Raw genomic sequence first — 10,265 nt, forward strand, 5'->3', positions numbered from 1 at the left:
AATTTCTTTTTTACTATGGATTTAATTTGTTGATATTCTAAAAATCTTTTCTTGTTGATCCCATATTGTGTAACTAGTCCGTCAAATGAAATAAATTCTGTTCCTTCTAATATTTGTTCTAAGTATTTGATTCCTTTACCACTCCAATCTGAAACGTTTATCATATTATTGTTTTGTAATATGTGTAGCTGCCCACTTGGAATTACCACTCGTGACGCAGAGAGCTTCGACTGATGCAACTTTATTCTCTCCTCTTTAAACCACCGACAATATGGCACCGTGAAAACTATAAAGATGCACAAACAAATACCATTAAACATTTACGTAAAAAGTGCAGAAATGTTCACATTTTACCATAGAAAATTATTTTGATTAACTCAAATAGTGACATTGACATAAATCAATAGTTTTTAAACTACTTATGTTACAGCATTTAATAAAATGAATTAACAACAACCATTCTGTCTCTTAAATACATAAACAATCATTTGCAATCATTAACCAACCTCTTTCTGCTTCCAAGGGTGCTAATCATGCTGAATCAGCTAGCCAACCTCCTCCATGCACATCTCTTAGCCAGTCTTTCCACACCACAAACAAATGACATGCATACACAATAAAAAACGAATTCAACCACATTGAGTAAACTTTCAAAGTTATAGCATGTGACAGATAAATAAAACACATAGTTTTGCATGAGTACCCTCAAAAACAAACGCTTTTACTCACTCTGAAGCAACGTGTTTGCGTTGCCTCACCGAGAACAGAACAGGAAGTCTGACACAATAAAAGAGGAAGTGCTAAGGTACTCTTCAAAATAAAAGTGCAAAGTAAAGTGGCTTTGCCGGCATTTACACTCCCACCAAATCCTGATACAATGAACGAACAAATTCACAAAGCAAGTGAGTTGTACAGGATTTCTTATACTAATAGATGGATGACTGAATTGAACTATTAGAGGTATACAGGTAAGTGTACTTTATGCATTGAGGTAGTGTATAAACATAACTATTATTGTCTTAACATATTTTGTTTTATTTAATTCTCAAGGAGTAGTACTAGTTTTTGGATTGGTCTCTCAATAATTGAAGGTTTAGAAGGGGCATCTTGCTTTCTTTGAGGCTTTCTCTCTCCAACTCGCACTTTAACTCGACGGACTAAGCCATCATGGTCTTGAAAGGTCTCCACAACTCGACCTAGTTGCCAATGGTTTCGTGGGAGATTGTCGTCCTTGATAACAACGATATCATTGACTTTGAGGTTACGCCGAGGTAAGTGCCATTTTTGCCTTGTTGATATGTTGAGCAGATACTCCCTTTTCCAGCGGCCCCAGAACTGTTCAATAAGGTATTGGACTCTTCTCCATCTTTTTGTAGCATACAAATCTTCTTTCATGAACACTCCGGGGGGTGGAAGAGCAACCTTTGTTTTCATCGTGATGAGATGATTCGGCGTTAAAGGTTCCAGTGCATGAGGATCGTTGATTCCGTCAACTGATAATGGGCGACTGTTGACAATAGCCATGGCTTCATATAGCAGCGTTCTGAGGGAGGCATCATCAAGCCGACATGGGCACTGTGCGAAGGTTGCATTCAACACATTCCTAACCGTTCTTATTTGCCTTTCCCAGACACCTCCTGCATGGCTGGCAGAAGGGGCGTTGAAGACAAATTCGCACTGTTTTTCAGATAAGAAGGTCTCCAATTGCTTGGCGTCGCATTGCTTAAGTGCTTCCTTGAATTCGTTCCTGGCACCAACAAAGTTAGAACCTTGGTCACAGTGTAATTGTTGGACAGCTCCTCTAAGACTGATGAAGCATCTCAATGCATTGATGAAAGAGTCTGTTGACAAATCTTCAAGCATCTCAATATGGACAGCTCTTGAATACAGACACGTGAAAATCAGACCATATCTTTTGTGTTCTTTGCGTGCTGTCTTCACAATGAACGGGCCAAAGCAGTCCATGCCGCTAAATGTGAAGGGTGCTGAGGCTTCAAGACGTTCTTTAGGGAGTTCAGCCATTCGCTGGCTCTCTGTAGGTCGTCGAAGTTTCCTGCAAAGCACACAGGTGTGTATCATTTTGGCCACCAGCTTGCTCCCACCAATGACCCAGAATCCATTTGCTCTAAGCTCCATTTGTGTCTGGCTTCGACCTTGATGGCATGTCTTAGCATGGTAGTGGGACACAATGAGCTTGGTTATATGACTGTTGCTTGGTACGATGAGTGGATGCTTCACTTTGTGGCAAAGAGACGACCACTTTAATCTCCCACCAACGCGCAAGAGTCCATCAGACCAGATGGGGTCAAGACTGAAGAGAGAGCTTGAGTTTGGAAGGTCACCTTTGGCTTGAAACGTTTTTATTTCATGAGGGAAGGCGTGCTGCTGTACGATCTTTATCACTGCTTCAGCAGCCTTCTCACGCTCCTCGATCGTCACATGTTCAGTATGCTTTTGTTGAGATCTCAGTCTTTTGATTCTTGCAACCACCTTTATGAGTTTTGTCCAAGATGAAAACTGATTCAGACGATCGAGAATATCATTGAAGGTACTGACGTCAGTTGCGAGCACCTGAATTGTCTTGACTTCGGGATCACCAACAAGTAACTCAGCTGGAGTGCTAGGTGTTAGACGTAACTCACGTTCCCAGAGAAACTTTGGTCCTTGCAGCCAGTTTGTAGAGTGGATGTCTGAAACATGAAGCCCTCTGGATGCATGATCCGCTGGGTTTTCTGAGGTGTCCACATAATACCATTGATTGGGATTGCTGTTGTCTCTAATGAGTTGAACACGGTTTGCGACAAATATGTGGAACCTGCGAGCGTCATTGTTGATGTAACCAAGTACCACTTGGGAATCGGTCCAGAAGAACTCATCATCAATTTTCATGTCAAGCTCAGCCTTTAACAGGACGCTTACTTTTGCAGAAACCACCGCTGCTGCGAGTTCAAGCCTCGGGATACTTGTGACCTTTGAGGGTGCCACCCTTGCCTTTCCCATCACAAGGCTGCAATGAACCTCGTCTTTGTCATTTTTATATCTCAGGTAAGAACATGCACCATATCCTAAGCAGCTGGCGTCCGAAAAATGGTGTAGCTCTACTCTGACAATGTTTTGGAAGTCGTGTGGGTGGTAACATCTTGGAATTGAGACCTCCTTCAACTTGAAAAGACCATTTATCCATTTCTCCCACCGTGGCTTCACATCTTCTGGGAGTGGGTCGTCCCATCCAATGCCTCTGTGACAAAGCTCTTGTAGGATAAGTTTTCCACTTAGGCTGAATGGAGCGATAAATCCAAGTGGATCGTAGAGTGAGGCAATGACGGACAAACAACCACGGCGAGTCGAAGACTGATCTTTCAGGCTGATGTTAAAACTGAAGGTGTCGTCCTCTATCGACCACTGAATGCCAAGAGTGCGTTCTGAAGGGGATGGGTCAAACCCACGAGGTTCAATGGTTGCTGCTCTTTCAGAAGGGTCTAAGTTGGAGAGAGCAGCTTCTTCATTTGAGTTGAATTTGTGAAGGCGCAGGCCTCCTTTTCTGCACAACTCTTGTGACTGAATGATCAGTTCTTTGGCTTCCTCAACTGATGAAACGCTGGCTAATCCATCATCAACGTAGAAGTTTTTCTCCACAAAGGCTGATGCTAGAGGATAGTCGGTTTGATGTTGTCGTGCAAGATGCTTTAAACCGAAATTGGCGCATCCTGGAGATGATGCAGCTCCAAACAGATGAACTGCCATTCTGTACTCCTGAGGTTCTTTCTCCAAATCACCTTCTTTCCACCAGAGGAATTTCAAATAGTTTCTGGATTCAGGGGTGACAGCGAATTGATAGAACATTCTTTCAATGTCACAGATTACGGCCACGGCTTCTTTCCGAAATCTGCAAAGCACTCCAACCAGAGGGTTGATAAGATCAGGTCCAGTTAATAGGGTATCATTCAGAGAGACACCATGGGATTTGGCCGAACAATCAAAAACAACTCTTAGTTTGTCCGGCTTCCTGGGGTGACAGATTCCATGATGTGGTAGGTACCACTCGGTCTGCCCCTGAGATGCTGTTGGAGCAGGCTCTGCATCACCCCTGTTGATGGTTTCTTCCATGAATGTTCGGTACTGATCGTAGTATTGTTTGTTGGCCTTTAGTTTTTTCTTGAGACACTGTAGACGTACCGTGGCTAACCTCTTGTTGTTTGGCAGGTTGGGTGGGCTGTTCCCTTTGAAAGGGAGAGGCATTTCGTAATGTCCGTCTTTCCTTTGTGTGATGTGATTACTGAGGAACTGTATGAAATGGACATCTTCTTGGGACACATATTTGTTCTCATGGGTTCTCTCAGCAAAATCTGATTCCAGGGCTTTTAGAACATCTGTCGCTGATGGAACAGGCAACTCTTTTACTGTGAGCCGATGCACAAAGCTTTGGTTTCCTTGTCTGTCTAGGTGGGGGTTTGATGAGCCAATTATACTCCATCCTAGTTCTGACCTTTGTGCGAAGGGTTCATGCTTGTCACCTATGATGACTTCAAGAGGAGCCAGCGCAGATGGACAGTCATATCCAATCAGGAGCCCTACATCACAATCTTGGAGAGGCGGCAACTTTTCCGCCAAGCTTCTGAGATGAGGCCACAGTAATGCTGTTTCCTTTGTTGGGATGTACGACTTGTCCACTGGGATAAAGTCGCGGCTATAAGCCTGTTGTAGTTGGATACAACTCTCAGAGTGGAGTCCTCTAACTTGTAAACCATGAACACTCTTACTCGAGATGACTGTGTCAATAGCCGTCATGGTACTGAGTTTCAGTTTTACTGGTTGGACATCCACATTCAGCTTATCAAGTATGTCCTCCAAGACAAATGTTGAGTCACTTTGTGTGTCTAGCAATGCATAGGTGAGTATTTCTCTCTGTGGTTCTTGTACAGAAGACACAAAGACTGGGACAATACTTGAGGTAGCCGAAACGCGTTGTGTTGATGTATGAGACATGACCTTGTGTGTTTCCTGGTTTACAGGTTCTTCCTTGGGAGTGGAGCTATTTGTTACTGCTTCTGCAGGGTTTCGCTTTCTGTTTTCGTGCAAGCAGGTTGGATGACGACGTTCACAAATGTTGCACGTGTGTCGCCTTTTGCAATCTTTGGTGATATGACCTTTTCTTAAACATCCAAAGCAGAGCCGGTTTTCATGGATGAATGCCCTTTTATCTTCAACACTCTTAGCTGTAAAGATGGGACACTTTGAGATTCCATGAGTTTCACTTTTACAAACAGAACAAGGTGATTTTGGTTTACTAATGTTTGTGTCTTGTTTCTCCTGAGCGGAACTCTTTGGTTGCATGTTTGTGTTGAAGACTTTGGCTCTCTTTGGGATTCGATCATCTACAGGTTTGAAATTCATCAACAGTGGAGAAGCTATCGGGTTGCAAGCTATCCGTGCTTCTCTACTCAGGAAGTCTGTGAAGCATGCAAGATTTGGATAGGTGCCACATTCGTCAAGTTCATCTACAACAATTCGACTCCACTTGCGCACGATCCATTCTGGCAGTTTTTTGAGCAATTTGTGATTTTCTTCACAATCGTTTAGGATAGCTAGTCCTTTGACGTGTGGGATTGCTTCAGAGCATCCTTTGAGGAAATCAGCAAACTCCCGTAGCGCTAGTGGGTCATTTGCACTGATTTTCGGCCATCTCATGAGTTTATCACGAAATGCTTTCTGTATAATGAATGGGTTCCCATACCTGTCCTCTAAGACCTTCCATGCTCCCTTGTATGCATTTTCTGAATCTTGGTAAAAGAAACCTTCTACCGCTTTGCGTGCTTCTCCTGCGAGATAATTTTTCAGATAAAACATCTTCTCGCTTGCTGGAAGGGGTTTTCGGTCAATCAGGTTAATGAATGACATTTTCCAATCGGTGAACTGCAAAGGGTCCCCACTGAATGTGGCAGGCTCAGGGACTGGCAAGCGATTCATACTTAATGAGCTAGCGATTGCTTGTGCTAAGCTGACAGACTCCTGGGTCATTGTCATTTCTGGAATTGCTTTGTGGGGTTGGAATGATGCGGCATTTGGATTCAGCTGAGGTTCAATTTGCCTTCTGTAGCAAGCAGAGCTAATTTTACTATCAATTTCCCCGTTGTGGTTCTCAAACCCTTCAAGCTGTTGTACGCTTTCACGCGAGCTATTGCTATAGCAACTTCTTTGTCTGCTTGTAACTGCTGTAGTTTTGCTCTTTCTTGTTCCAACTGTTGTTGCATTTCCACCTCTTTTAGTTTAATTTCTGACAACATTTTTGCCTCTTTGAGTTTCCATTCACTTTCTAACTTGTGAAGATGTGCTTGCTGTGCTTGAATTTCTTCCATAGCCTTTGATTGCTCCAGCTTGGCAGCAAGCTCTGCTTCTGCATCTACTCTACTGCTGCGGGTACAGGATGAGCCAGAGTGATGGCTCAATTGCTCTGACAACTCTATAGAGCTTGCAGTTTCTGTTATGCTGTTGCCAAAAACAGACCCATATTCGTTCTTGCTTAACACTTCTCTTACTCTTTCTTTCTCAAGATGGTTATTATATTCCTCATGAACGGTCTTTAGACGGTCACTTATGAGGTTACATACCTCCTTTGTTAGCGTAACACAGGCGTCCATTTTGTTGACAATGTCAGGTGTGGTGTTACTGTTACGCAGGATAGGTTCATACTGTGAACTTACAGCGTCGTGCTTTGCTTCAATGTCTTGCTGCAGTTTATTGAGGTCTTCTGCTGAGCAGAGGGATTTTAGTTTTGTTCTAGTTTCCCTTGCTACGAGCTTCCAAGAGTCATAAGTCTTGTTGAATGATTTTTCACGCTTTCTGATATCGTGCTTTTGCATCTCTAGGCCTTTCTCTGTTAATTTTCTCTCACGTGAGCTAGATTTGCATGGTGCGTTCATAGGGTTGCCTGTTTCTTCTTTTGATGAGCTGGATTCACATGGTGCGTTTGTGGGGTTGTCTGTTTGCTCTTCCGGTAGTGACATTTTGTTTCTGTAGCTGCCTTAAGTCGATTGTAGCTTTGATTGCCTTACTGCTTGACTATACTTTAAAGCTGTAGTTAATCTTTACCACAGAGTAACGCTATGTCAAACATTTACTGATTATGGACATTCAAAGGTATGTTTAGTGTAAGACAGCAACAACAAATGTTCATAAATTAGCTAATGAGCTTCACCTTTTAAACCTTTTCATAAACAGACATCCTGTGAATTATTATTCCACAAAAAACACATTTCGCTCACCAAGAAACATTAACCAGATTCAGGAATATTATGTGTTGGCAGTCCATGAATTAATTTGGCCTCGTAACATTATTTAAAGAGTTTCTAGTTATGCATTAAGCTTGTGCATGTGTGTAAGCAGTCCCGTGTTTCTTCTTGGTAGTCAATGTCTCTTTTAGTATCTGGAGTCTTGAGCTTTAGTATGCTGTTCTTTCTAACCTTGCGAGTGGAATCAGCTGGCTGGTAACAGGTTGGTAGCTGGATCTCTGATGAAATGGTGTCAGGATCTCTGCAGGGATGGCAGGTCTCTTGCAGTCAAGGAGTTTTCACTGTAGCTGCCCACTTGGAATTACCACTCGTGACGCAGAGAGCTTCGACTGATGCAACTTTATTCTCTCCTCTTTAAACCACCGACAATATGGCACCGTGAAAACTATAAAGATGCACAAACAAATACCATTAAACATTTACGTAAAAAGTGCAGAAATGTTCACATTTTACCATAGAAAATTATTTTGATTAACTCAAATAGTGACATTGACATAAATCAATAGTTTTTAAACTACTTATGTTACAGCATTTAATAAAATGAATTAACAACAACCATTCTGTCTCTTAAATACATAAACAATCATTTGCAATCATTAACCAACCTCTTTCTGCTTCCAAGGGTGCTAATCATGCTGAATCAGCTAGCCAACCTCCTCCATGCACATCTCTTAGCCAGTCTTTCCACACCACAAACAAATGACATGCATACACAATAAAAAACGAATTCAACCACATTGAGTAAACTTTCAAAGTTATAGCATGTGACAGATAAATAAAACACATAGTTTTGCATGAGTACCCTCAAAAACAAACGCTTTTACTCACTCTGAAGCAACGTGTTTGCGTTGCCTCACCGAGAACAGAACAGGAAGTCTGACACAATAAAAGAGGAAGTGCTAAGGTACTCTTCAAAATAAAAGTGCAAAGTAAAGTGGCTTTGCCGGCATTTACAATATGTCAGGGTTGTTCCAGAAAGGTGTACGTTTGCATGGGATTAATGAAGACTCCGTCAATTTTAGAAACTCCCACCATGCTGTCAGAGAAGAGCTGATGTTGATGCTTTTAAAGCATTCATGTCTTTGGATGTTTGAGCTGATAAATGGTAGATCTGAAATCTCTAGATTATTGCAAAGTGTCTGTTCTACATCTAGCCAAGGTTCATCTAAGAGGGTGTGTTTTAACCATCCTGAGATAAACTGAAGCCTGTTGGCTAAGAAGTAGTGCTGAAAGTTAGGCAGTTCTAGTCCTCCTTTATCCTTGGTCTTTTGTAGTGTTTTTAAGCTTATACGTGGGGGTTTATTTTTCCAAAGGAATTTGGACATACATGAATCTAGAGATCTGAACCAATCTTGTGGCGGTTTAGTTGGGATCATTGAGAATAAATAATTTATTTTTGGTAAGACCATCATTTTTATAGCGGCAACCCTTCCCATGAGTGATATGGGTAGACATTTCCACCTAGCCAGATCATCTTCTACCTTCTTTAAAAGTGGGATATGGTTTAATTTAGTTAGATCTGCAAGCTTGGGAGAAACATTAATACCTAAATATTTTATATCTCCAGATTGCAGTGGTGTAGAAGAGGAATTATGGAGGGAGCAATTAATCTGAAGGACTGTCAATTTTGACCAATTAATTGAGTAATCTGATATTCTTGCAAAAGAGTTTATCAATTCAATGACCCCAGAGATATTGGTTTGTGAGTTTTGGAGAAAAAGTAACGCATCATCTGCATAAAGGCTGATTTTATGTTCCACGTTCTTTCATTTTATGCCCTTAATTACTGAATTCTGTCTAATTGCTGCTGCTAGTGGTTCAATAAAAATTGCAAACAGTGAAGGGGAGAGTGGGCATCCCTGCCTGGTGCCCCTCAAGAGACAGAAGCTGGAGGATGTCTGGTCATTTGTTCTGACACAAGCTGTTGGGGAGTTATATAATATTTTTAACCAGTTAATGAAAGAGGATCCAAAACCAAATTTGTGTAAAGTTGCAAATAGAAATTTACAGTTAACTCTGTCAAATGCTTTTTCTGCATCTAAAGAAAATATTGTAGTTTCAAGGTTTTTACTGTATGAGTAGTCTATCAAATTAAGTAATCTACGTGTATTTGTTGATGAGTGCCTACCTTTTATGAAACCAGTTTGGTCAGGATGAATTAAGAGGGGGTTATTTTCTCTAGTCTCTTTGAGAGAGCTTTGCAGATTATTTTAAGGTCTACATTTATAAGGGATATTGGACGATAGCTTGAGGGATATACAGGGTCTTTGCCTGGTTTTAGCAGGAGATTAATGTTGGCACAATTCATATTTGATGGAAGTCTGCCCTTTTCTTTGATTTCCAACAATGTTCACTGAGTGGCCTTTAAAGGAGCTGCAGGCTTGGGCACGTTCACGCTGGCTTAATCTTTTAACGAAACCTGCTGGTCACCTGATTTAAGCACCGATTGGAAAAACGTGCTCAACTCATGCTTCATCGAGTGCCGGGTCTACACACCAAGTTTATTTCAGTTTATGAAACAGCTGCTGAGAACCTATGTTTCTTTTAGCTGTCATGAAGAGGCTTCCATGTTTTTTGTGGTTTTGTGCTAATTTTTCTGAAGTCTGGAAAAAAGAAAAAGATGACCTTTGAGAAAGGTGGAGACTCTAATATGGCCCTTAGGTAACATCTAACAGTTACAATACAATAAACAAAAAAACAGACTCATCTGGGATGGTGGGAAAGAGTCTGTGGTCCCAATGTGTTGGTCAGTTTCTGTTCAAGCCGAGTAACTCAACAAACGTAGACTCTCATTTATCAGCATCAACTGAGTCCATTTGGTTTCTGGGTGACTTTATTTTGCTAATTATTGATCTACTTTGTTGATGAATCATCTCGAAATAGTAGGTTAACGTATGTAGAAGTGATTTTTAGTAGCTGGTTGCTCGACTGACGTTTGCTGCTTGGAAAACTGTCCAGCTGTATGATGTGCAAGCA

At 41.5% G+C, this 10,265-nt stretch overlaps 1 protein-coding gene and 1 long non-coding RNA gene across 4 annotated transcripts; both read right to left on the minus strand.

The window, feature by feature from the left end:
* Window positions 1-225: 225 nt before the first annotated feature.
* Window positions 226-3,802, minus strand: LOC143416190 (uncharacterized). Of its 3 annotated transcripts, XM_076881608.1 has the most exons (3): window positions 730-3,802; window positions 507-581; window positions 226-286 (listed from the first exon to the last, which is right to left on the minus strand). In XM_076881608.1, exon 1 carries the CDS (start codon window positions 3,742-3,744, stop codon window positions 1,039-1,041), a length of 2,706 nt encoding a protein of 901 aa, XP_076737723.1. In that variant the 5' UTR covers window positions 3,745-3,802; the 3' UTR covers window positions 226-286; window positions 507-581; window positions 730-1,038. The 3 variants fall into 3 exon arrangements, with proteins under 3 accessions (XP_076737723.1, XP_076737722.1, XP_076737721.1); XM_076881607.1 differs by having other exon boundaries at window positions 226-581; XM_076881606.1 differs by having other exon boundaries at window positions 507-3,802.
* A 3,811-nt stretch (window positions 3,803-7,613) lies between these two features.
* LOC143416180 (uncharacterized) lies at window positions 7,614-8,218 on the minus strand. Its single transcript, XR_013096556.1, has 2 exons — window positions 7,895-8,218; window positions 7,614-7,674 (listed from the first exon to the last, which is right to left on the minus strand). It is a non-coding gene; the product is annotated as an uncharacterized LOC143416180 (long non-coding RNA).
* Between the last annotated feature and the right edge of the window lie 2,047 nt (window positions 8,219-10,265).

The sequence above is a fragment of the Maylandia zebra genome, unplaced genomic scaffold (assembly GCF_041146795.1).
Source record: "Maylandia zebra isolate NMK-2024a unplaced genomic scaffold, Mzebra_GT3a scaffold31, whole genome shotgun sequence".
Taxonomy (NCBI): Eukaryota; Metazoa; Chordata; class Actinopteri; order Cichliformes; family Cichlidae; genus Maylandia; species Maylandia zebra.

Excerpts from the sequence above, each read along its gene's own strand:
- LOC143416190 (XM_076881608.1), bottom strand. The coding sequence starts at position 3,744 with ATGGCAGTTCATCTGTTTGGAGCTGCATCATCTCCAGGATGCGCCAAT.